At 38.8% G+C, this 27820-nt stretch overlaps 2 protein-coding genes and 2 non-coding genes across 4 annotated transcripts in view; 2 read left to right on the top strand and 2 right to left on the bottom strand.

Moving 5' to 3' along the window:
- The window catches only part of LOC141901426 (NUAK family SNF1-like kinase 1), a 17916-nt gene extending 1403 nt beyond the window's left edge, over positions 1 to 16513 (top strand). The window contains exons 3-7 of the mRNA XM_074788646.1: positions 858 to 978; positions 5076 to 5293; positions 8493 to 8612; positions 9504 to 9636; positions 10603 to 16513. Coding sequence (XP_074644747.1) covers positions 858 to 978; positions 5076 to 5293; positions 8493 to 8612; positions 9504 to 9636; positions 10603 to 11507 — 1497 coding nt within the window. The 3' untranslated portion in view covers positions 11508 to 16513. The remainder of the gene's footprint in view (positions 1 to 857; positions 979 to 5075; positions 5294 to 8492; positions 8613 to 9503; positions 9637 to 10602) is intronic.
- Positions 16510 to 27820, bottom strand: LOC141901427 (MTRF1L release factor glutamine methyltransferase-like). The gene is made up of 9 exons (XM_074788647.1): positions 27688 to 27820; positions 25322 to 25584; positions 23915 to 23997; positions 23695 to 23788; positions 22526 to 22636; positions 21331 to 21551; positions 19027 to 19125; positions 17999 to 18115; positions 16510 to 17462 (listed from the first exon to the last, which is right to left on the bottom strand). Exons 2-9 carry the CDS (start codon positions 25556 to 25558, stop codon positions 17417 to 17419), a joined length of 1008 nt encoding a protein of 335 aa, XP_074644748.1. The 5' UTR covers positions 25559 to 25584; positions 27688 to 27820; the 3' UTR covers positions 16510 to 17416.
- Positions 18915 to 18986, top strand: Trnap-ugg (transfer RNA proline (anticodon UGG)). The gene has a single exon. It is a non-coding gene; the product is annotated as a tRNA-Pro (tRNA).
- Trnap-ugg (transfer RNA proline (anticodon UGG)) lies at positions 20369 to 20440 on the bottom strand. The gene has a single exon. It is a non-coding gene; the product is annotated as a tRNA-Pro (tRNA).

Raw genomic sequence — 27820 nt, 5'->3', positions numbered from 1 at the left:
TTCATTTTCACTTTCGCATTGTATATTGCTTCTGACTAGAAGGATTGTTCGATGACTAATTTATCAACTTGTATCAGCTTGTCTTATTGAGTTATTGATAAACTTGTTCGATAGGCTTAGGTCTAATCGACGACAGTGTTCAATACTGTCATTTGATTGCGCACTTGAGTTAAAATGTCTGTCAAATTAACCACTCAAGTGTGTAACTGGATCACATGGCTGTGAAACTGGATCCAGAGTCAAATTTAACCCATAGCCGTGTAACTGGATCCACAGTCAAATTAAACCCATGCAACTGTGGAATTGGATTCACAGTCAAATTAAATCCACACAACTGTGGAATTGGATCCACTATCAAATGAAACCCACTCAACTGTGGAATTGGATCCAGAGATGAATTAAACCTACACAACTGTGGACAGTGGATCACATGATTGTGGAATTGGATTCAGAGTCAAATCAAACCCACACAACTGTGGCAACGGAAACTAAGCCCATATAACTGTAAAACTGAATTCAGAGTCAAATAAAACCCACACAACGGTGGAACTGGATTTAAAGACAAAATTAAATCCACACAACTTTGGAACTGGATATTAAGACAAAATTAAATTCACACAACTTTGGAACTGCTTCTTGAGACGAACCAAACCCACTCAACTGTCAGTGACGTGTTAAGTCCGCTGATTCCATTTTAAAAGGAAACATCTAATCGTTGAAACCTTGAACGAGCGCCGAGTAATGATGTTATTTTTAGCGGAATGAATGAATACGTACGCTCTAATTTCAATCGAGAGTTCCGCGACGAGTCATAATTTTTCTCCGTCTCTTTCTCTCGTTTTCTAAAAATATTGTAGGTGGCCATCAAGTACATTCGCAAACGCAAGATTCATCACGAAGAGGACATGATACGAATACAACGCGAAATCAAAATCATGTCGTCTTTACAACACCCACACATAGTCAATATAACTGAAGGTAACACCGACTGTTGATTGAAGCGAGCTCGGCCTACGCCGTCTACAGCGACGGCTTTGCTACTGACTGTCTGTAGTTGAAAATATCCGAATTCATCCTCGAATAGAATTGAGGATCAAAATTCTATTTGCACGGTTCTTACAGATCATCGCGGACTTCTAGATTTATTTATGAGTAAGCGATGTGGTCGACGTGGGTTTGATGTCAAGTCGCACCACCACCCCCCGCCCCCCCCCTTAAGTTACTGTAGTGTCCTACACCCAGGAGTAAATGGGTACCCGGTCTGATAGATGACTGCTGAGCGCCTGACAGCTGCTAAGATGTTATTTCTCAGGGAGGGATGACTGATAAATGGTAAAAGTTAGAGGTTTGGGGTAACAATACACATTTAATGGAAAGTGCCTCTGAACATTGAATCACAGTGAAAAGGGGGCTATAGAAATTAAATTACTATTACTATTCAACAGAGAAAATCCGTGAATCCTGGCCGGCTTTGAAAATCGGTTAAAAGTCTGGAAATTTGAATTTTTGGTGCCTTTGGTTGTTCTTGCTGGTGACGAGTGGCGTAAGGAACCACTCGATAAGAAACAGCCTCCACTGAGGATATATCTTGTAGTTTAAACGGGTACCGGTTGTGGGTCAGGGAAAGTCATCGGAATATCGGGGAATTTTTTGAATCGTTTATCTATAAGAATCCTGTAATCGCGCCATGCGGAAAATGAAAGGACATTATTTCATTAGGGCTGAGTATTTTCCATTTAAAATAGAAAAGAGCAAAAATTGGGTTGAATTTAATTCAATTGATGCGAAACATGCCAAGAAAAATAACAAAATTAGATGGAAAATGAAGATATGAAATGTGAAAGAAAAACGTTATATTTCTATATGTATATATTTCGAAATGATGTTTTGCTCCATTAATATTGATTGATTTATTTCCAAAGAGGATTGGACTTAGATTGAAATTGAAACGCGGAAGCCCGAGTGACTCTTTAGTATTTTTAGGTATTTTCGCCTACGAATCGATACATTATTTATGTCGCCTCCCCCTCATTGTCAATCAATGTCATTAACGCTTTAACTGCCGTTCAGACTCAATTTAAACCCACACCTCTCGCGGCGATTTATCCGTCCTCCGAATTCCACCCACAAAGTATCATTATCACCTGCCCCCTCTTCAATAGCGTTTAGCCAGCTGAAACCTTTTAAATGCCATCATTGGTCGTCGTAATGCAGTAATGAGCCCAACAGTATCAGTGATTCACGCGTTCAACAGAAAAACAGCTTGAAATATTTTTTGGTCTCAGAACGTGGTAGCCACTGAGCTGGAAAGTCTAGAAAACTCTCGAATTTGACATATTTTATCAAAAACCTGGGAAAACTCGGGGAATTCAGATAATATTATTGACCACTTGTTTCTCTTTATCAGTTTTTGATTCAATAGAAAATGAATGAATTTTATTACATTTCAAACCTCGAAATTTCGTGGGGACGTTTGTGTTAAATCATATGGAAAACTCAGGGGATTTGTAAAATGGTCGGAAATTGGGTCCAACTTGAAGAAAATTTTTTTTGTCCCTTGATACGATATGATATTTATGTCCATCATATATAAATGCTACAAATATCATCATTTCAATTATGTAATTAATATTTCCAAGGAATTGAATTTAATATATACAATAAGTGACACAATGCAAGCTGTACCAGCGCATATGATTATAGGCCGTTGTTTTTTACGTCGATTTTCTTTTTACAAAACTTTGCAGTGTACCAGATTGAAAACTATATGTAGTATAGCGGACTGTGGGTGGACAATTTTTGGTGAAATTGATGATTGATCACAATAAAGGTTGAATCATTTGGTGTGGGATTTTCAAATTTGAAACTTCCAAGCCCGGTTTCATGAAAAAGTTTAAACCAAAAAAACGGTTAAGTTTGAGTTGTTCCACGTTGGAAACATGAAAATAACCTATGGCAAATACACCAAAAGTTTCGAGTTGAACTTTTTAGCAGAGCTGCCAAACTCAACTGTTTCTGATTTTCAGTATTTGTTACTCTTTTATGATGAAAAATACTGTTTCAATTTGTTCGATGCATACAGAAATATGAAAGATCTTACTGAAGGTCTTACTGATTAATTTGAACATTTTCTTCCTCATTTCATTGAAATGTCACTGAAAAAAATTCAATTTGTTACTGATAGTACAATTCAGAGATTGGCAGCCCTGTTTAAGGGAAACTGGACCCAGTTCTTGTCCATCAATAGTTTTCCTGTTAAGACGACTCTGGGTGACTATTGCTAATCTCGTTACAGTGTTAGTGCAGTAGTAGTGGGTGGATAGCAGACGTCAGTCGTAATAACGTCGTTCATTTCAACATTATCGAATTACATCTATATTTATTGTCTTCCTTTCTGCTCTCTGTAGCACCATCCCTGCCCTCTCTCTCTCTCTCTCGCTCTATCCACGTCATCCCCCATTCTGCATTCCCGTCTCACTCTGCCTGCGCTCTCACTCTTTCTGTGGTCAATTCTAAGGTCGAATCTGTCGTCATCACGAAACGCGGCAATCACGTTAGACTTCCTAATTAGGCAATAGTTCACATTTCAGTACCATCCCTCTCCATCTCACCTCTCCCTCACACGCAGCGCGCATAATCTTCCCTCCCTCTACCCACTCCCCTTCCCCACTCCCCCTCTCTCCCTCTCTTCTCTCCTAAAACATAGATTTAAAAGTTGGATTATTCAGTCGTTATTCTTTATAAGGACTTCCTTATTAGGCAGCAGTTTAATACGCGTATCACACGTATTCATCGTCATTGTATCGGTTATAATTACAGCTTATACTCGAGTGTGATCGATGCCTCGTAGCGAAACTCTTCAATACCATATACAATGCTCTATTCTTTTTTTGCGCTAAAAATCGCGGCGCGTTGTGCCTTCATCGCTGATGGGCAAAAGATGATGACGAAATTCGACCTTTAAAGCGAAAAGCCAATACAGTAAAGGTGATAAAAAGACCATCCTGATCGATCGTGAAGATATATGAACGACTATATGGTTGAACTAACCATGAATCAAATAACCGGGTTCATATTTTACTCCTCGACTGCTTAAAAACTCCTCTAGATTGAAGAAATATTTTCTGGATTTTATATATACGATCCAGAACAAAGAGTCTTTTTTCTGGATAAATGTATAAGATTTTAGGTATAGTATAGTATAGTAGTATTTATTTATCGTTTGGTTGTTACATTATTACATGATTGATATTATATAATATAACAGTGAAAACGATAGGTAGAACACAATATCCGTGTTGACGCGATGAGGAGAGAATCCCACAATGATAATAAAAAGTCCGAAAATGAAACTTCGAGATAGTAGTTTATTTCAACGTTTCGACTATATCCTAATAGTCATCTTCAGGAATAATGAGATACTACAGAAATTATGAGATATATATACAATCCAGAGACAAAGAGACTAATTCAAGTAATCAGTGATTACTCAAGTGATTACTTGAATTAGTCTCTTTGTCTCTGGATTGTATATATATCTCATAATTTCTGTAGTATCTCATTATTCCTGAAGATGACTATTAGGATATAGTCGAAACGTTGAAATAAACTACTATCTCGAAGTTTCATTTTCGGACTTTTTATTATCATTGTGGGATTCTCTCCTCATAACAGTGAAAAAATGTAACAAGAAAATGTGGGCTACACAGAGAGATCTTAAGGATCTATCGGAGCCGTGCCACCCCAAAACAAAGAAATTAACATTCATGCAAATTCACTCTTACACATGCACACTACACGCACATTGCATCAGCAAATACATTCAAACATAGAAATGCAACATGGATGTTCATAATACATAATCACGATAATTTAAGGAATTTTAAATATTTACGTTGAAATACTGATAAACTAGTAAAATTACGAATCGGTTTAGGGATGGTATTCCAGAGAAGAGGTCCAGAAATCTTTACAGTGAATTGTCTAGAATTAGTTCTATAATTGGTGTTGTTATAACAAAAACTTGCGAACGTATTTCATCTGGATTTATGAAATACGTTTTTTTCGTTTTTCAGTATTCGAGAATAAAGAGAAGATAATCCTGGTGATGGAATTCGCCGCCGGCGGGGAACTGTACGACTACATCAGCGACAAGAAAGTGCTCGGCGAGACGGACGCGCGCAAGTTTTACCGACAGATCGTGTCGGCCGTTCATCACTGTCACAAAGCCGGCATCGTTCACCGCGATTTGAAACTCGAAAATATCGTCCTCGACGAGAATAACAACGCGAAGGTAGAGATTTGATTTTCAGTGACTTAGATGCCTGCACATGGCTACACTCAGCCACGGCCCTCTGCCACGCTAGATCGGGTGTACAGGTACATGCGCTGGTTTGCCACACGAAATCAGATTGCCTCTTTCATAATTCATGAGGCAAATTTCGTGGATGATAAATGGAAAAACCCAGGCTAAGATAAAGTAGGATTACTGATTGGCTAATGATGGCATCCCTGTTTCGCTCGCGGCAGGTATGGTGGCTTTGTGAGGGACACTAAATCAAGACAAATCAAATGAAATCTACCAATCAAATAAATAACAGGGTCAAGCCCTATTTCAAGATAAAAAGAATAATGGCATCATCTTAGCTGGGCATGTACCTGCGCACGGGGGATCGTGAGGCCGGGGTTCGTGCTGTGGCTGAGTGTAGCAATGCCATCAGGTTGAATCCCTGCCGGGGAGGATGTCGGCCAGCCTTTTTGTAACAGACATTGTAATGAACTATGTCAGGGCTTGGCTGAAGTTGCTGATATGAACAGGGTGGCCACTGACCTGGACAAACTCACGGACTTAATAAAAATTTAGAAAAGGGAATTTGAGAGATTTTGAAAAAAAACCTGGAAAAATCGTGGAATTTGGATGTGCTATTGCCATGAAAAATTGATAGATCGTTACAGTGTAAACCGAGGAATTTCTGCATTCACCCGCTGCAGAATTACTCGGGGAATTCTGTGTCATGACATGAAAGAATCATGGAATTCGTAAACAGGTGCAAAGTGCTCACCCTGTTGAACATAAAGGAATTGAGCTGTTCTTCATTTGCTTTCATACTTGCTTTATCTATAGAACTTATGTTTGTGTAACCCGTTCAGTGGAGGTTTCCGCTAATTCAATTCACACTTAATTCGTCCATAGAAATCGCTAATTCAATTCTCACTTAATTCGATCGGGTACAGCTATTTCAATTTACTGAATATATTTTCGCAAATCGCAGTAAATTGCCAAGAATTGATATAATACGCTGTCAACAATAGTTTCATTTCTAAAAAACGATGAACGAATTAGACTTCATTTGAAATGTGAATGTGTCCATTCATTTGCAAACTAAGCTGATGATATGAGTCGGGAGTCAGTCAGTCCGAACGCCAGATGTTGAAACCATCATGAATTCTACCGACGTAACGCCCATTTTCGTTATCAGGCCTTACAACTACACGGGTCTTTTGTCGTTGAATAACAAATCGGTCGTCTACCGCACGACGTTATTGGTCGTCCTGACGATCGTGTTCCTGTTGGGAGCGTTCGGCAATTCGGCGACCGTCCTGATCATGATCAGCCGGCGATTCCGGCGTTTGTCCTACGCCAACTATTTGATCGCGTTGTCGGTGAGCGATTTCGTCGTCTGCCTCAATTCAACGCTGATGCCCGTTTTACAGTTCGCGATCGTGCGTCTGAGCGACGCGCGTTATTTCGCGATCAACTCGCCGATCGGTTGCGCGATCAACGAGTTTCTCGTGGCGTCGATGAGCGCGTGCAGTTCGTGGTTGTTGGTAGCGATATCGCTAGAACGCGCGGCGGTCGTGCTCTTCCCGTTCGCGTCGCGTCTGCTATGCACGCCGCGTTTCGCCCGATGCGCCGTCGTTTGTATTTTCGTATTCAACGCGTTTGCGATCGGCGGTTACCCGGGATTGACGGTGAAGTTTTCCGACCAGTTTTTCGGATGTTACTACCAGGTCTACGACGAATCGGTATATTATATATCGTACGTCGCGTACGTTTACATCGTGCCGTTAGTTTTGATAATGACGTCGAATTCGGTTATAATCGCTCGGTTGTTCACCGGTTCGAAAATGGTCGCGTGCGATCGCAAAACGACGAAATCGAAACGCACGACGGTGATGCTCGTGACGGTTTCGATCGTGTTCGCGATATTCACGTTTCCGTCGTCTTTCGCGGCGTTTCTGCCGAATTCGACGGCGAATCTGGAGTTCATTTTAGACATGTTTACTCATTCCCTGATGTTTAACTATGTCGTGAATTTCTACGTGTATCTTTTGCTGGGACGAGAAATTCGCGAATATTTCTGCGCGAAAACACGCTGTAGAAATTTGGTGAAATACGGGTAGCCATTGATTTAAAGTTTCAAGTTTTAACCCTTTCGGTGCTGACTAATTAATACCCTAAAGTGCGGGAGATAATTTGAAAAATTCCAGTCCAGTGCATCAAATAAACAGGCATCAGCTATTATGAGTCTACAACCCGGCGCAGTGTATCGTTAATTACTTTTATCTTACTGTGTTTGACAGTTGCTGCCATCTTTCATTAGAGATAAAGATGTTTACAAATAACATCAATACACCGCAGTGCGGTGTATTAACAAAGTCAATAACCAATTTATACACCGCACTGCAGTGTAGACGCACTGAAAGGGTTAACTTATTACCTCTATGTAACTCTAATCAGGGGTGGATCCAGAGGCCGATTTTGATTGTTTTGGCACATCCCAAAAGGGCACTTTGATGTCCAGGAAGGCAACATTTTGTGCACTCCCGCACTGAGGGGCCAGGTCTGAAGAACTTTTTACATCCCAAAAAGGCATTTTGATGTCCATGAAGTATTCCTTGACTGATATGCACCAAGTATCTTCGTAGACAAAATAAAAAAGGGCACTTAAAAAGATATTGTTGGACTTGTACAAGTCTCGTCAGTCCCCCTGGCTCCACCCCTGCTAATAGTTTATAAAGTTTCTAAATTTCTAAAGTTTCTATAAACCTTCCTATGATATCGTTGAATTGCCCTCTACTGGTTGACCCTATTTCATAAACTCATCCAGTAAACATGGCTGAAAATCTAAAAGAAATATGTGACGATAAAATTGAAAAACTAATATATGTTTCCCTGAACGAGAGATAAGCCTCAGCACTGACTCAAAATTTTGGATCATATACTTGTTACAATGATGTTTATGTAAATTGATGACTGCTATGTGTGGTTTAAGGGGTTCTGTGTGAGTCGATGTGTACTACTGGCGTTTCAAAATAACAATTATATACAATTGTGAATTTTGGAATTCATTTTATACGAATATTTTCTCATTGATTAATTTTCCTAATCTTTTCGATTACGAATTCTGAATGGATGTGCGCTACGTCATCAATATCGGGGATCTACGGAATCAATAGTCGACTTGACGTGGTTGTCGTTGTAATTTCAGATCGCTGATTTCGGTTTATCGAACGAATTCAACGATAAAGACATGTTGAAAACGTACTGCGGGAGTCCTCTTTACGCTTCACCCGAGATAGTCAACGGACTGCCGTACAACGGACCGGAGGTACGCTGGTGTAATTCAAATTAACGGTCGAAACGTGTATCCCTTTTCAGTGCTGACTAATCGATACCCGAAAGTGCTGGAGATAATTTGAAAATATTAAAACGTTCCGACCCAGTGTGTGTTGAATAACGGGCATACCGCTTAGTGGGTCTTCACCACAGCGCGGTGTATCATTAGTTACTAATATTTCACAATTTTTGACGGTGCTGCCATCTTTCAGAGATAGTATAATGTATCTACACCGTGGTACGGTGTATCGTTAGTTACTTATATCTAACTATGTTTGACAGGTGCTGCCATTTTATAATTGAGAATAACTAAGTACTTATAGCATTAGACCGTGCTGCCATCTTTCAGAGATAGTATATGTATCTACACCGTGGCGCGGTGTATCGTTAGTTACATATATCTAACTATGTTTGACAGGTGATGCCATTTTATAATTGAGAATAACTAAGTACTTATAGCATCACTGCATTGTGATGCGGTGTACTAGCAAAGTTCATCAAGATTTATACACAGCACTGTGAAGTAGACACACTGAAAGAATTAACTCTCTGCTGGATTTGAAGATCAATCTTGAAAACTTTTTTCACAATTATTCACTTCGATACCGTAGATTTTGGTCAATTCAGTCCGATCGATTCAAATATTTTAACTAGGATATTTGTTGAAATATGTTTCTGACTATAATATGAAGTACAGTCAATCCTGCTTAAATTCAGAGAAAATACCTGTGCCGGAAATAATGACTTCAACAGGATATACTGTATACTATTAACTATTCAATTTGGATTTCAAGAGACAGATTTTTACAGTGCAAAAAGATCTGAATTGATCTTTTTTTTCTTTTGAAAACAAAATCTTTGACGGTTGATTGTTTTTGTTCAGGTTGATTGTTGGAGTTTAGGTGTATTATTGTACACGCTAGTTTATGGTGCTATGCCGTTCGACGGCAGTGATTTCAAAAAACTCAAAAAGCAAATTACTGAAGGCGACTTCTACGAACCGGCAAACCCTTCAGGTATGTAGGTAAATTACCCTGAGACAATTCAACAGCAGTCCAAGCCCCGAACGAGACAAAAGCCCAATCCAGCCTAACCTGAGTAAAGCCAATCTAACAATTTTAGACCAGTATAAGCTCATTTTGGTTCTAAAGCCACTGAAAGACTACTTCATGACTAAAACCAGTATGACCCTCAATTTAACAACTTAAGACCAGTCTAAGCTCAATTCGATTGGGTTCTATAGCCAATCTAACAACATAAGCTCAATCTGTTTCCCTAGCCGATCTAACAACTATGATACCAGTCTAAGCTCATTTTCGTTCTATATTAAAACCGATGTAACAATATAAGACTAGTTTCAACAACTTAAAACCAGAATGAGCCTATCAATCGCTTTAAAACCAGTCTAAAGTCTCGTTTTAATTTTATAACCCAGTTTATCTAGGCTACGCTTTATTCAATAGATTAAGACCGGTCAGTGCTTATGTAATTCAACAAACCAAGACAAGTTTAAGCCTAATCAATAAATTGAGACTAGTTTAAGCCTAATCAATGAATTAAGACTAGTTTTACCCTTTCAGTGCTGACTAATCAATACCCTATAGTGCTGGAGATAATATGAAAATTTTGAAAAATTCCGCCCTAGTGTGTTGAATAACGGGAATACCACTATAGTGCGTCTACACCGCAGCGCAGTGTATCATTAGTTACTAGTATTTCACTATGTTTGACAGGTGCTGCCATTTTTCAAGAGAGATAATTACTAAATTCTAATTAAATCAATACGCCGCAGTGCGATGTACTCGCAAAATCCATCACCGATTCATACACCGCACGGCGGTGTAGATGCACTGAAAGGATTAAGCCTAATCAATGAATTAAGACTAGTCTAAGCCTAATCAATGAATTAAGACTAGTTTAAGCCTAATTTAACAAATGCAGACTAGTTTAAGCTGATCTGTGGATGTATTTGTATATTGTAGATGCATCTAGTCTAATACGTCAGCTGTTAGCCGTTGATCCGGCGAAACGAGCGACAATCGAAGATATCTGTGATCATTGGTGGATAAACGTGGGTTACACTTACTCGGCGATCGAACAGGGTCTCATCAGCGATCGATCGTACAACATGACGACGCGATGTCGCCACGTCGACGGCTCGTTCGCGTATTCATCGGACAGCGATAACGACGACGAGTCGACGGTCGATGGGTCGTCGGCGGCGAATGGTCGACGCGCGTCCGACGAGAAACCGACGCGTCGTAAACCGTCGTCGCTCGAACGTAAGAAACCGACCGAGAGTAAACCGATACGCGGCATCCTGAAAAACAACTTCGAACGCCGGCAGAAATACCGCAGCGGCGACAGCGGCTGCGTGATACTCGACGCCGAGCAGGTGAATCAGCGCGGTGGCGCCACCGCCGAGGACGACGAGCAATCGTCTCCGGCGCGTAACGGCGGCGATTTCTTCGACCTGCGCGACATCGACGCCGCGCTCGACGGTTTCGATTCGATGTCGCCGCCGTCGGGGATCCCCGCCGAACGGATGGCAGACGGACACGTCGCGTCGACGTCGCCGCCGAGTTACATCAGCGGCGTCAAGCTGCGCGGAATTCTGAAGAAGAAGAGCAAATTCTCCGGCGACGACCCGACGAAGCGATACAGCTACGGAAGCGTCGGCTCGAATTCGTCGGGCGATATTTTGGACTTCTCGTACGACAGCATGGACGGCGAGCGAATGTTTCTGAGCATGTGCGCGGGGTCGCCGGCGTCCGCCGCGCGTCGCGTCGAGAACGGCGCCGGCGACGAGGATATCGATTTGGATGAGGCGTCCGATGTTTACCGACAAGCGAAGCTGATTCGCGATCGAGCCGTCGATACTAAATAAAAGCCGCCGATGAATTAACGTCTTTTTATCGATTTGATTTACGTTGAGATTTATGTTGAACGTAACTTGGCTCGAAATCTGTATCGAATTTGGCCGTTAATTACGCAATCTTATCGTCATTCCTGGTTAATACTCGTGAGCGAGGTTCTTACGGGTCTTGGAAAGTTTTGGAAAATGGGAATTTGTTTTCCATCGCCTGGAAAGCTATGGACATTTTGTTTTCTTCTCTTTGGCTATGGAAAAGGGTCTTGAAATAAAATTTTCCTCCTAATTTGAATTTTAGGCTAACTTATATGCCTAAATGTCTTGTGACCCATTTGATGACAAACTTTTTGAAATTACCTTGTCATTGATAATTGGCACTTATTTATCTTGAATGGGTCTACACTCCCTATTCTAGGCAATGTTTGAGTTAGGGGTATGAAAAATCTTTAATTTGGGTAAAACCGTATGGAAAAGTTTTGGAAGTCTGTAAGAATCCGGCGCGAGGGGCTGTTATTCATGAAGTACCTACCTATCTACAAGGGACGGTGGAAAATTGGCTACTTCTCCCTATCAACGTAATGCTTAAGATTTTGTGGAAAAGGCAAGCAGGCCTGTCGCGTTGCGGGTTTTGAATGACATCGAAAATTAAGTTGCACTCGTTTCCAATTCAAAAGAAAATATTAAGCAGAAACGTTACGCTTATAACTTGGACCGCCGTTCGAACCCACCCAAATATTCCTTGCGCTACAGGCCTCAGTTTGTTCTACATGAAGGGCGCGGCGTTTAAAGCGTGTATGAGGGAAAGACCTTCGCCCTATTGGCATTAGTGTGTGTACTTCATGAATAGCTAGCTTCCCCTAGGAACATTTTAAAGCAATGATTGAATTGTTCGTTTTTAAAGGGACAAAGGGTTCCAAACGTTCTGTAAAAGTGTCCATCTGCCATCTGGCACCGTCGTTCTGCGCGGGTGCGGGCTACTGGTCTATACTTGCAGCATGAGTTAGATGGGTTGGTGAAACTGTTCGAATTCGACCCATCTTTCGTTCAGCTGAAAATCAATTTTAGAAATAACACAAATCTGACCGGGTTAAAACCAAAATGAAATTGTCGCCGTTTTTTCTGTGCTACGACGCATGACGCATTTATGATTAATGAAACATTCCAAACAATATCCATATTCTATCAAAAACCTGATAATTTCATCTGTTTCTGGATTCAATTATCGCGAAGTTGCGAGTTCCGATTTTGACTCCGCTATAGAGTTTTCGCCACAGTTGACGCCGCTCAAGTCGGACCTTTTGGGATAATTAAAATCTGTCCGAGTTGGATGTTTGTATTTCATAGTGTCCCAAAAATATTTCATCAAACATCCAGCATTGAACAGTTATCGGAGTTGATAGGTTGATCTGACTCGAGTTGAGTCTACTGTACAACAATTGATTTCGATGGTTGAATTCATCGAAAATAGGAGCACAATGTTCGATGAAACCAGGCCCTATTATCAATTATAATTTAGTGATTAGAAAGTTTTGACGACGAAGTTATCAAAAAAGACTCTTTATACGACAAGTGAAACTGTATCACGCATCAAGATTCGCTGATCTTCTAGTTGTGCGAAGTTAGAAATCTAGTTAGCTATAGATCATAGTTTGAATAGAGCACTAGATATACCGACTAGAACCAGGGCTGAGGGCAGACGAACTCAGCCTGTATACTGACTAAAACCAGCACTGCTAGGGACTAGCTCAGCCTATATACTGACTAAAACCAGCAGTGCTAGGGACTAGCTCAGCCCGTATGCTGACTAAAATCACTGCTTGGGACTAACTCATTCTGTATATTGACTTAAACCAGCACTTTTGGGGACTAACTCAGACTGTGTGTTAACTAAAACCAGCACTGAGGGTGCACTAACTGAGCCCCGATGCTCTCCAAAACCAGCACTGCTGGGGACTAACTCAGCCTTGATGCTGACTAAAACCAGCACTGAGGCTGGACTAACTGAGCCCTTATGCTGACCAAAACCAGCACTGCTGGGGACTAACTCGGCCCTGATGCTGATTTAAACTAGCACTGAAGTTGGACTTACTTGAACCAGCACTCAGCCTCTATACTGACTAAAACCAGCACTGAGGTGTGTTGAATGCCTTCATTTCAAAGACTAAACCCCTCGGCCTGAAATAAATTTAAAACCAGCTGCAGCATGCCAGTTCAAACTAACTAACTGTTCAGATGAATCATTCAAACTATTGTTAGCTTATGTTGTTATGATTATTATACAATGTACTACATGTGTAGAAACTCTAGAACGACCAATGCCAATTTGACTGAACAAAATACATGGACTTTGAAACTTTGAAAACTGCAAATTGTATTGAAAAGTGAGCCCTTTATACGTTGAAACTAGTGGAATTTTTTATTCGCTCGAAAATTGTTTTAACTAGTGATCTTATTTTATCGATGTACGTGTACCGGGAAAACTAGGGCGGAATTCTTTAGATGTCGTCGTTGAAAAGGTCGACGTTAGTTCATGTTCAATTCAACTTACTACGACTGTGTCGTTTAGAAATTTTGCCGATGAAGAAAAAGTGTTGTTAGTTTTTTCTATCGTAACGTATGTATATATAGGTAGGTATTGTCAAACTATGCATGGATAGAATATACCAAATTTACATATCGATCGTCGCGTAGTCAGACGGTTCTTCATCAAAACCTTTCGATTCGCGTACAGTGTCGATTGTTAAATACCAGGGCCCGGTTTTATCGACTGGTATTATCTTTAACCCGGGGGCTAACTCAATTGAAAATGAATTAAGTTAGCCGCAAGGTTAAAGTTAATACCAGTCTATAGAACCGGCCCCAGGTACTGAAATGATTTTCGACATAAACCGATGGAATTGATAATGTAGGTACTAGTGAGCAGCCTGGAACCAGCCCTTCATTCGGATATAAACCATTATGTTGTGAAGTGTGGATGATCAGTTTTTGAAAATGAACTGATGAAATGCCTAATGTTGATTGCTCATTTTCAATCAAAAATATCTCTGGCGAATACCGAACAATGTGATGATTAGTAACTAATAGTTTTTCAGTGTGCTGGTTGATGTCTAATTTTTGGTGTTCGTTAGTTCATTTTCAATAAAATAAATATCTGGTGAGGCCTGGACAATCGAAACTTTAAAGGATGTCTGGTGTTTGTAGTTCATTTTCGTTAGAAAATGCCTCGGATGAAGAGCGTATGATCTCTGAAGGGGTGCGGGGTCCAGGCTGTTCATTGATGATAGATAATTCCTTCAACGAAAATAAGTTTGTATTGAAAGGCCTGTTCTTATCTTTAAATCAGCTCCATTTCGTAGTCGTCCTCACTCGCCACGGTTCGGAGGCATTCGAGCCCTGGCGAGTGGTCAGTAATACCTTGTGTGGTCAGTTAAAAAAAAAAAATAAGTAAAATTAGATCATTCCAACTATATAATTCAATTTGATGGCAGCGTATTTATACCATGTGTGTGAGTGTAAGTTATACGTGCATGTACATATAAATAACAAAGCATTATCTTCATTAGTGGTGAAATAGCCGTCGCTGATTTTCAGTAATTTGTTAACGCAGTAAATCTCGCCTTACTCCGACTTTCGACTAACTCGGGACAAAAAACGAAATCATTTTCCGATCTTTTAACTCTGATTTCGCTTAACTCAATTATTGGTGATTCCCAGTTTGTCCGAGTTATGCGAGGTTAACTGCATGTATTTTTGTCCTGTGAAATATTGATTTGATTTAACGCGTACAGAAATGTGAAAGATGTTACCGAGAAGCTAATCATCGATAACCGATTAATTTGGACATTTACTTTCGTATTTGAAATGAAATGTTCCTGAAAAATATCATATCTGGTTGCATTTTCAGTGGTTGAACAGCCCTGAAATCAGATGACACGTGAATTCCTCGTGAGGTTTTTTCCTCCTCACAAATGATATTTATGATCAAGCTGAAATATTACCAGCTTTCTTGTGTCCAGTTCGTTTTTAGTTGCTGCCTTCATGACAATAGTATATATTGCATTTAGTTCTAACCCTTTAGCCTCCAATCGACGATGTAAAATGATTTAGTATGTATGATATTTAGAGGTATTTATTAACGAGTTATCTTGTAGTTCCGGTTCAGCCATCATTGCTACTACGAGTTATCTCATAGTTCCGATTCTATTATCATTGCCACTATGAGTTATCTCGTAGTTACAGTACAGCCATCATTGTTACTCCGAGTTATCTCGTAGTATCAGTTCAGCCATCATTGCCACTATGAGTTATCTCGTAGTTACAGTTCAGCCATCATTGTCACTATGAGTTATCTCGTAGTTCCAATTCTTGAAACACATTCTCTGGCACACGAGAATAACACAGTTCCAGATTGGCTGGCAATGTGAACCTAAACCATCTCTGCTTCATTCTCAATGCTCATTGGCCAATTTTGAACAATGGCCGACTATCTGATAGATCCATTGCTAGCTACGAAATAACTCGTAGTGACAATTAAGAGGAAACATGGCGGTATTGAACGTGTTACTTAGAATACTAATGACAAGGTGTTAGGCCGCAGCGAATTTGTAGTTATATACGAAAGAATGAAAAATAATGGACCTAGTTACTCTAAGATTGTTCAATGGTTCAAATTTGATTCTAGGCTAAATCATCTGAAATTAGCTTATTTTAAAATGACGAAAGAGTGGAAGTTAAGGGAGGTAATTCCACAGTTCTGAAATAAGAATTGATTGTAAATGAACTTATTTTAACCCATAACCGGAACTGGGTCCCGATTGTTAAGTATAAGAAGGGATTTGGGTCGAACCGCCACTAACCAGGCGGTTTGAGAGGGGTTTACTGGGGGCCGGGATGGGGTTCGCGCGGGGTCTTGTTTGTTGGAATTGTTGTACTGTATCCAGTATATTTTTATTGTTAAAATGAAATACCACACAGTGACCTGTTATCAATGCAATTAATAATGAATAAAAACATAGTTTTGTCTTCGGTAAATTTGTTTTTCTCGTTTATTTATTCACAGTTGTTCTGACAGCGGAAGTACATAATAATATAGTGACTCTCGATCCGATCCATGCTACCCAGTCCTAACTATACATCAAACAGTCTAACTGCAGGGGCAGATCTAGGGCCCTATCTCGAGGGGATTCTGAGTTGTATAAGGGCACTGACTATTATGGGGTGGGCACTTTCTATGTCAAATCATGGCAAAAAAGGCATTTAACATTAAACTTGTGGTTTTCAGGGGCACTTTCTATATGCCAAATCATGCCAAACGAGGACAAAGCCCAATGGTATTCCAGATCCCTCGGAACCCACCTGGACTCTTCTGTATTTCTCAACTGATCAGTAATTAGCTAAACAATTACAGCTGAACCTGTTAAATTATGAAAATGTCACAGCTAAGGTATTTATATCAAAAATTAGATAATACGAAATCAGTTTAATATGACAATTTCACTTTCGTCCACAAGATTCATATTTACGAGGTTCCATTCAGGTCCCATCTGTTCTGGGGTAAGACAGAATCAACTGTATTTCTCGACTACACCCAGTCATGTTTGGCCATCTTTAAGTCATGTCAGCTGTATTTAGCGAAGTCATTCAATAATCAATAATCATGAAGCGGTATACAATTTTCACTGTACTTCCATCAGGAACTGAGGAGGCAAGATACAACATAGTCCGCTGTATTTCACCATGGATTTATAACTTATCTAAACGTCCACGATTTCACTGACTTCTCTAGAATTTCACCAGTCTCAACTTCGCCGAATAATTGGTCTGACGATTTTGACCGCAGTTCTTCAGAACTCGGCTTCCCGAAACTCTGCCCGACTATTCTTGAACCTTAAATAGCCCGAGGAGGCTACAGGTGATCAGCGCTGCTACGTATTCGGTGGTGTTAATTTTACCAGGCGGCAAAACCTAGGACTGAAAGACGATAGGATATCATGGTGAATATCTATACCGATTAGATATTCATCGAGGGTAATGATTTTTTGCCAGGGGAAAATTATATCGATATAAGATTTTTGGGCTTTTAGACTAAAAGAATTTAATAATTCTGATATTTTGGAGTAAAGATATTCAATGTGATTGATGATGATGGGAGCTGTTTCACTAAGCATTTCATTATCGAAGTTTCATCAGTTTTAAGTCATTCTGTGAAACTTGTCCCTGGCTATGTCAACAATCGGAATAATTTGGATGGACCAGTTTTTATCATTTTCCCATAACAAAAAAAAAATTTTCATCATTTGGATACCCGGGTCAAGTAAGACTTTGTAAGAAAAGTTTACTAAGAGGAACAAAATATCTGGACATCCATTTTGGACAATCTATTTACCCTATCGGATAGTACAATATGCGATATTGGCCCACAGCGGAACCTCTGAAATTGATTACTGATGAAAAAATAAAATGATCGATGATTGAATGAAATGATGAAAATGATCGTTTAAAATTACCATTTCATGAAGTCAATTTCCGTTCGTAAGTCGCCAAATTCACCGTCAAGTTTTAACTGCCTCAGAACGTGCTGTATTTGACTCGGGTGAGTCCTGTCCAACTCCATCCATAACACCCTTAAATATCAGTTCGAAAAATTACACTCCCATCCGTGGTTTATTGATGAGTACTTAATCATCAAGCAATCGAAGATGTTCGTAATTGATAAAAGCTATTGAAATTAATGAGTATTTGACTAATCAACTCGAAAATTGTGAAAACATTCAAAAGCATTGTTCAAAAAATTGTTCCTTCATGATTCATTCTTAATCAAATCAAAGTTATTATCGGAATAATCAGCAACTCTTTCTGTTCTTGTGAAATAACATTTTGCATCTCCTACTTCATACATGCCTATCAGTATACAATGTGTACGTTAAAATTAAGATAATCAACTTTTTAAACAATTTATTGAAGTATCTTATCATCTGTATCAATTGATGACCTCAATTTCGGCAATCTTAATTTTAAAACATGCTGTATACAAATTCATACGATTTAAAACAAAAGTATATTACTCGGGTATCAAAAATAAAAGACACAACCGCGCAGCGTTTCAGACTCATCAAACCATCGTCAGGTATTACTATTCTGACCACTCTAGAGAAAGTTCGAAATGTCATTTCTATTATCTTTTATTCTTGAGTAATAAATTTCATTCTAAATCATCATAATTTCATAATAGCAGGTTCTAAGTTTAAATCTATTCTCAACGTCAGACTGTGGTGTACGCTATTATCTTATCTATTCATCGCGATGCCAGTTATCATATTACAATGCATCGGCACAGTGTATATCCCAGCCATTACATTAACAGCTGGTAGCTTTACATAGTGTATGAATGAATGCCGTATTCGACGTAGAGATAGTATGTGCGGCCTGTTGGTCTAGGGGTATGATTCTCGCTTTGGGTGCGAGAGGTCCCGGGTTCAAATCCCGGACAGGCCCAAATATTTTTTCCGCATAATTTTTTGACTTTTTTACTCACCCATTCGGCTTCAATAGCTCGCTTGAAAATTTCAAGATATTTCTAACGACATCGAGTCCATCAGAACCACCATGAAGTGCTGCGCTATCTTCAAATTTACTAAAAAATAATATGAAAGCATCATCATCTATTCGATATTACTACAGGGCTTAATTGTTTAAGCACAAGAATAAATTTCGTTCTAAAAGAAGCTAGATTAATAGATATCTTTTTGACTATTTCAAACATTCCGAGACACAGAGCGCATTTCTCATGAAAAACCCATCGAGATTTTTGGATTAGTCGCTAATATTTGACTGTGTAGATGCGAAATATCATAATCCAGGGGCGGATGTAGGAAATTTGGAAGGTCGGGGTCTAGACGATAAGATGAAAAGGCATTTTAATAGGCTGCTAGGTTCCACCCACATTATTTGATATTTCTGAAGAAATGAGTCGGAAAAAATATGCAATTTCCAAATGTATGAGTGTCAAATTTGCAGATTCAAAAGATCTTTCACTTGACGAAAAGGGAAGACCATCCCTTAAATCTGCCCCTATAATTGTTGCCAAATTACAACGAAACCTCACATTTGGACTGTACGTATGCTACTGGGTTACTTCAAACACATCGACAACTAAAACAAAACCATTTAAAATTCAACCAATTATGAAACTGCATCTAGTACCAATGAGTATTCAAACTGTCACTAATTTGATTGCCTCTTCAATTTCCAATGTCCTATCATCATTTTCAATGTTCTCCATGAAGATTCATAGTTATTCAACCAATTCGAGCGTTCAAAACGTGTATCTTTAACTCAAACAACTTTCTCAATCAATAAACAAACAACCAGCCCCATTACTTTGTCCATATCCATTTTCGTTTTGCTATTTCATTGCTATTCCAGGTCTTAAAAGGATTTTCTCAATTCTGTGCTAGGTATTCCCTTTTAAATACCCATGATGAACACTGAAAAGTATTTAGAGGGTTCTTTAATTGACTTGGCAACAAATTAAAACAGAGACAAAAAAAAAAGTTACTGGGATCATCGAGCCGACTTTTGCTTATGAAGGACACTTGAGATGTGTCGGTGTTCTATAGGCAACCAAACTGGTTCAAAAGACAAATAAGGAGGAAGCCAAACAGATCTCGAACCACCGCCCCACTCTACTGGATGGGGGTTGATACCAAATCCCTCATGTTCGGGACAATATATTGCGTGTGCACGTGCACGCGTAGTACGTTGACGACCATCCATGGATTTGGATCGAAAGCTCTGCTCAGCAGTTTTCTACAAAATCGAGTATTTCCAACGTTTTAAAAATTGAAACGGGCGAGTAATCATGCAAAAATAATTCTGGGCCTGTCCGGGATTTGAACCCGGGACCTCTCGCACCCAAAGCGAGAATCATACCCCTAGACCAACAGGCCACACATACTCTGCTTGCGTCAAATACGGCATTCATTCATACACTGTGCACTATAAGCTAGCAGCTGTTGATGTGTTGGTTTAAAATTGAAATACAAAGTTTTACTGACTGATATTAAATGAAAATCAATACGAATACTGGCATTGTTTTTGTTTTTGATGTATTAATAAATACAGACATGGAATATGTTCATCTGTGTATAATCCAATTAAGTTAGATTTTTAAAGCATTGAAAGTACACAATTTGTAGAATACTCAACTTTCTAATTCTGTAAACACCGCCGAATTAGGTTTAGAATAAATCCAAGTCCCAACTGTATCGAATTAAAAAATGAGTGGAACTAACTCAGGGTCGTACAGATCAGATATTCCGAGATTTTGGAGTAATCGATTACTCCAAGCCTAGATACAGTGGAACCTCCGTACAGCGAACTTCATGGGACTAGAATATATGTTCGTTATAACCGATTGTTCATTATATCCAGGATGAAATTAATCATATTATCTTACTTGGGACCAAATTCTAATTTCTACTATCGGATGAATCCTTGTATATGAGCTTGTTGTAACGAGGTTCCACTGTTATAACTATTATCAAAGGATTTTCATAATTCGAGGAAGCATATGCATCACTTAATCTATATCCTAATTACAGTAAACTCTTAAATTGCTAATGCTTTTCGCGGCAAACCATTAAAGAAGTTTCTCACATTTTGCTCAAATTAAAGTAGTTTCTAACACCCTTAAAAGCATTTCCATTTAGAAGGTGTTTTTATTAAGGAATCAAGGAGTTTTAGAGACCCTGCAACTAGTTCAAAGCCCTACCCCAACTACCCCCCCCCCCACCATTCTACAGGCCTGATAATGAATAAATAAGAAATAGAACCTAACCTGATTTCGTCCGGTAAATGCTGCATATCGGCGGTCGGTATGTACGGCGGATTGCTGACTATCAAATCAAACGAGACGCCTTTAAACAGTTCATTCGAAGCCGAGTTCGCGAGTATCTCGTGACGATGTATTTCCAAACGATTCGAGACTCCTAGTTTGCCGGCATTCAGCGTCGTGAGAGAGCATGCTTCCGAGCTCATATCCACTGCAACGCCGCTTATCTGAAAATTCGAAATTTAGACGGATATTTTTTAGTTGAAGGGCACCTTTTTAGGGAACCTTTTAACAAAACATATAAGGGATAGTCCTACAATTCCTGCTTTTAAAAGCTGTCATGGTTCCTAATGCTTTTAATTCTTAGAGGAATTCTACAGTGTTTTCTATTGGGGTTAAATTAGTGTTTTATGTAAAGCGCAATGAGTCCTTTTAGAAAATAGCGCTATATAAAAGCATATTTTATCATTATCATATTCAAATAACCCCAAAATGGAATAATATTTGAATATGTCAGTACAATTACGATTTTTTTTTGTTTTTGTCTAATAATTTCCACAGAATATTCATGAATTCTTGTTTCCACGCATTTACAAATTCCCTGAATTTTCCCTGATTTTTCCATGTTATGACACAAAATTCCCCAAGTGTCTGCAGCAGGTGAAAGGAGATATTTCCTGGTTTAAAATGTCTCCAAATCTTTTGATGCTTATTCATTAGAAAGGGGCATTCTCGCAGTGGTGCCCTTTTGACAGGGAAAATACCCTTTACCCGAATATTAAGACCAACAGAATCATACCCTTCCCTGTTTTACAGCGCGCCCTTTTCAGATTTTTATTTTTCGAATAGCTTTGTGTGCATGTGTTGTATATCGTAAGATGGATCAACCAAAACTACCCAAAGTTTCAACAAAACAATAAGATAAAATCCCACTATTTACAGATTAAAAGAAATTAAAAACCAGAATTTATTTATTAAATCTAAAATATATAAAAGACACGACGTTTCGATCTCACCCTAGAGATCATCGTCAGGTGTGAGAAATAGACTAAAAACAGGGGTATATATACAAGGAGGACAGGTTAATTGAGTAAATTGGTGAGTGAGTAAATAATTAGTGTTTGCCCTCACCATCCGTTCACCATGTTTGAGTGTGGTCATCGTTCTTTCAACAAAACATTTTTTATGAAAAAGTTCTTACCGTTTCGTGTCTCTTCAGAAGAGAAATCGAAACGCAGCCACTTCCAGAGCCGATCTCTAAAAATTTCATTCCTGCGCCGCGGATATCTTTCTCGGCGAACAAAACCAGTTCCTGCGATGAGTAGAAGAACAGTTTTTGAAACATTCTCGGAGAATTGATGCCGGACTGAGACTGAATTTCACGTAGCCCTTTCAGTGCGTCTACGCTGCATGGCGGTACCAGTAATGGACTGTACGCTAGTAGGCCTACTCCGCATTGCAGTGTATTAATGTAATTAAATTACATTAATACACATCTTCACCCGTCAAGGGATTCGAACCCACTACGCTAAAGCTGTTCCCCGAACCCCTTGACCTCACGAGTCGTTGGAGTCGTTACTAGCCGACCAGAATCCGGTCGTACCAATCACAGCGCTTGTAACAAACCGACAGTAGACTTCTGTTGGTTTTCGCGTTAAATGGACCAATCAGCGAACGTTTTACCGAACAAGGAAGTATTTCGCAAATCAATATATGACGTCATTCTCAACAGCGCCAGTAATGAAATCACGCTTCGTGAGGTCAGGGGGCTGGTGGAAGCGAGTTTGGGAGTGATACTGGACCCCTGGCAAGCGAGGATGATTAATACACTGCAATGTGGAGTAAATTAGCAATAAGTTTTTATCTCTATTGAAAAATGGCAGCACCTGTCAAACATGTATCAGTAACTACCAATACACCGCACCACATTGTAGGTGCACTATGCCCGTTATATATCACAATGGGGTGGAGGGGGAATATTTCTTTCTCCAGCACTTCAGTTAGACTGAAAGGTTGAGTTTAAATAAAATGACTTGCATTTGAACTAACTTTTTGAACTAAAAGTATTTACTCTTGTCAGGTTTTTCTTCAATTAAAATATGCACAGTCTATGAAAACCAAGAGATAGCTCTCGATATTGAAAATAACCAATGTACCGCTAGTCGGCCATCTTGATTCTGATCGGGTTAGGTTTTGGGCGCAGATGTGTCTTGGGTAGATACATGTCTAAGTCAAATATCAAGACAATCCATCATGATCTTTCCATAATTTGTCAAAATAACTAAATTCCATCTATATATGGATGGATCGATGGATGGATTGATGGACAGACGCATGTAGGCATAAGATGATCATCTGAAATAGGCCTACCTCAGTTTCTGGTCGAGGAATCAGTACTGGTGGTTTCAAAATGAACGTGTAATCCAAAAAGTCCCATTCTCCAATTATGTACTGCACCGGCATTCTTGAAATATAGTTTCAATCAAATATTTTAATCATTCTATTCGAACAGGATTCAGATGACTTCAGTAATAAGCCCTTTTTGCCATCTCAATCATTATTTCTTAAATGAGACTTAACTAGCGCGTACCTTTCTAATCTTTTCATGCATAACTGATCAACAGTTTCTTTCTGTTTATCATTTAGTTCGACAGAATATTCAATACCAAATAACTGAAATCATATACCGAAAATAATTTTTTCTTTGAATACAAAGGAATTGTAAAATGCTGGTTTGCCTGAAGCTCATTCTGATTGGTAGCTGAAAAAAGATGCTGGACGTCCAAGAAGGCAACAATGAAAAATGAGTGCAAAATCTGAACCCACCTAAATATTCCCTTAATGCTTTAATCGAAAGCCTAAACCTAACAATAACCACAAAATCTTTTTCAGACTCTTTTTCTCGCCCTAATTGAAGATCGTGATTTCTTATTGTAGGCTATGATTCTAATTATAATCACAATTAATGTAATTATATACTTTCAGGACACGTTCAGCTTACAGTACTTAAATTTTCGTGGAAGCGTGATTTAAAAAAAATAGCATAGCTGCTTGTGCCCTTTTCAAAGACCTTGTTTCCGCGTTGAATTTAGGGCAAACATGATTTTTTTAAGTGTATGAAATGTTAAATTGTTATTAAATAAAAATTCAACGCGGACTGACAAGCATATGATAAAGGTCCAACAGAATTTTTACAAGAAGAATCCACAGGGGTTTGGCGATGGGCTTGGATTTTATTTCCGGGTTGTTGATAATCTCGCGAGAATGGCGCTAAATATGAATTGCGAATAAATTCAAAATATCACGGAAATACCTTGTGTTTATATTGTTTATTTATCCGCTATAAAGTTTCGATAAACAATTGGTCGTTAAGAATCATTATCAGACGGTCGTCACGCTACTATATAAAAGAACAGTTGATTTTATATAGTAAAGCGTGACGACCGTCTGATAATGATTCTTAACAACCAATTGTTTATCAAAACTTTATAGCGGATAAATAAACAATATAAACACAAGGTATTTCCGTGATATTTTGAATTTATTCGCAGTTCATATTTAGCGCCATTCTCGCGAGATTATCAACAACCCGGAAATAAAATCCAAGCCCATCGCCAAACCCCTGTGGAAGAATCATATCAGCATTTGAATTGAAATAACTGCCCTTGTTATGGTCCCCCCCACAACATTCAAATTGTTAGGTACGGCCTTGAATTCATTATTAGGCAAAATACTGTTCATTAGAATAATGCCAATGGCAAAATATCCACTTCCTTGCGTCCGATTTGGAAATAGATGTAAGCCAAAACATAATTTCCTCCGAAATAGTCTTTTGCATTACTAGGAGACAAAATTTCTAATTGCCTATTCCTCAAAATTGGAGGAGTTTTAAAGCAGGTTCGGGAATTTCGCTCAAATCAAAGGAGTTTCAAGCACCTTTAAAAACATTTTTAGTTCAGAAGGAGAATCAAGAAGTCGTAGGGCCCTTGCTACTTACCGTTTTTCTATTGAGCACATGAGCAACTATTGATTCTACCGACTGTCTGGGTTCCGGAACGTTCATCGCGCTAAACTTCTCCCGCCATTTCGAACACATATCTCCGACTTTAGTCAAAGCGCAACTAGTCCCGATAGCACATGATCGACTGTTTGATATGAGCGCATTCGATAATCGATTTCCTTTAGCTACGATCGTTTCACTGGAGGCTCCGCGGTAAATCATTCGGGCGATCATTTCATCCGTTGTGACGTGTGAGAGCCCTAAGATTAAGACAAATATATTTCTTCATATTATAATTATTATTATTAATATTAATATTATTATTATTATTATTATTACTTCTATAATCATTATAATTTTTTCAAGTGCAGTGACGTGTACAGCTTCTAGGCTTTGACTGCTTCCTTCATTTAACTGTTATTTCTCTTCACTATTGTCGTTATTATATCTTGTACTTTAAGTTAAATGAAAAATAAATTATTATGATTATTATCAAAAATTCATAAAGACTAGTCTTTATGAATTTTTGTTATTATTCATATTCCAGAAAGGGATGCACGCATTTTAGTCCTAGGGTTCTGAGATGTACTGGTATGCTTAATTAAACTAAATGACTTCATGAAAAGTAAGGCCTGGACACACTGGACGATTTTGTCGACGAAATCGCCATTAAAATCGCCCAGTGGCCTGTGTGTCCGGGCGATCGCCTTCGGCGATTTAGTCGGCCGACGAAATCGCCTGAATCCAACAACGGCAACTGACTGGATGTTGCATTCTGTCACCTGAATGTCCACTCTTGTACTGTTTTCCCTGTGTTTTGATGTTAATATTTTATTGCATGTCATTTCCTATGTAACTTGTATTTGGAGCAATAAAATTAAAGGGTAACTGACACTTTTTTTTTAATTTCAAAATATGATGTATTCTATTGATCTATACACTCATCTTCAACCGTTCTGTTCCAAAATGTTTAGTTAACGCGCAATTTGTGATTTTGTAACAAGATTTTTGACCTCATTTCGTTGTTTACATCGCTTACTGTTCAGCGTCGGCTAAATCAGCAGGTGCGCGCTGCAACGTCATTACAGGCAGAGCTGAGAAATAGCGTCTATAGAAATGTGTTGAATTTTGAGGAAACTGCGTGTATTTTCTGTTATATCTCAATGCCAGATTGTTTTACAGCTTTGAAACTGGCCAGGGAGTTAAAAGGATCTATTGTCTATTGCATAAACCTATTTCAAAGAATCAATGAGTAATTTGAATAGGCTAAATCGATCAAATTGAAGATGCAGATTTCAATCCGCTGCTATGAAGCTATTTTAAAGTACACTATGCTAAGCTCTCAGCACTGTTACTGCTGCTCCATAGTTCACCTATAGTTCAGCACCACAAGCATACTACAGTGTCTTATGTAATCACAGATTTCGATCTCGCTAAAGAATAAATAGATTCATATTCGTTTACTATTTTTCAAAGTCATTTAAGACTAAGTAGGCCTAGTTTTAAAACTAACACTTCAAAACTCTACAAAAACTTTCATAAATTTCTACAGCTTTACAACAAATATTCAAAGAATAATGTTTTTCGATTAAAGTTTCACGCTGCAGAAGAGTTTTGATAGATTACATCACAAATCTTTCACAAATGTTATTTCTAAGTTTTAAAATAGGATGGATGAGGAAATATTCTTATTTTGTGACCAAAGCCGCTACCAATACGAGGTATATTTCAAGAAAAGAATTGAAATTATTCTTGCGGCTAATTCTGTCTAAGTTTCATCATCAGTTCATTAGTCAAAATATTCTTAGATCTAACCATGATCTTACTTACTATCACTAAATGATATTACAAAACGATGATTTAAACATCCGTGTTCCCTGCTGTCTACTAGAAAATGCCATGGATTGCTATTCAAATCCTATTTTTGCGCTTAGTTGGAACGGATATGGTCCATTCAACAGTTAAGTATAATCATTAATATGTAGACTTTCAAAATCAAGAGGCATTTTGTCTCAATTCGAATGCCAAATAGGTATAAAATTAAGTTGAATTGCTCTTGTAGCTTATTTCCTATTCATTTCTATAGACATCATTTCCGAGCCGTTACTTTAGTGACGTAGTTCTATTAATAGACACAGTACCACGCGTTCAGCAGAAGCAATGTATACACTGAACAGGTGCGCGAACATCAAAATCATCAATTCTGACTAGATTGAAAAGATTTGTCCAATTATGAAATCACCTAGCCTTATTGTATACTATAACATATCGTTTAGTGTAAAAAGTAGAAAATCTTTTAAAAAGTGTCAGTTACCCTTTAAAGTTCAAGTTCAAGTTCAAGTTGTCACGGGCGGCTACCGTACCTACAACTCTGATACGAGTCCATGTGTTCGTGAATGGTCCGATTTACTTCAAGTAATGTTATTTTCCAGGCCGGTGAATGTCAGTATTTAAGGTAAAAGCTCCATGAAAAGCACGTGCGTTCGTTTATTTACA

Source organism: Tubulanus polymorphus, chromosome 3 (genome assembly GCF_964204645.1).
Source record: "Tubulanus polymorphus chromosome 3, tnTubPoly1.2, whole genome shotgun sequence".
NCBI lineage: Eukaryota > Metazoa > Nemertea > Palaeonemertea > Tubulaniformes > Tubulanidae > Tubulanus > Tubulanus polymorphus.
The sequence above is the reverse complement of the archived record's forward strand: the minus strand, read 5'-3'. Positions and strand labels throughout refer to the sequence as shown.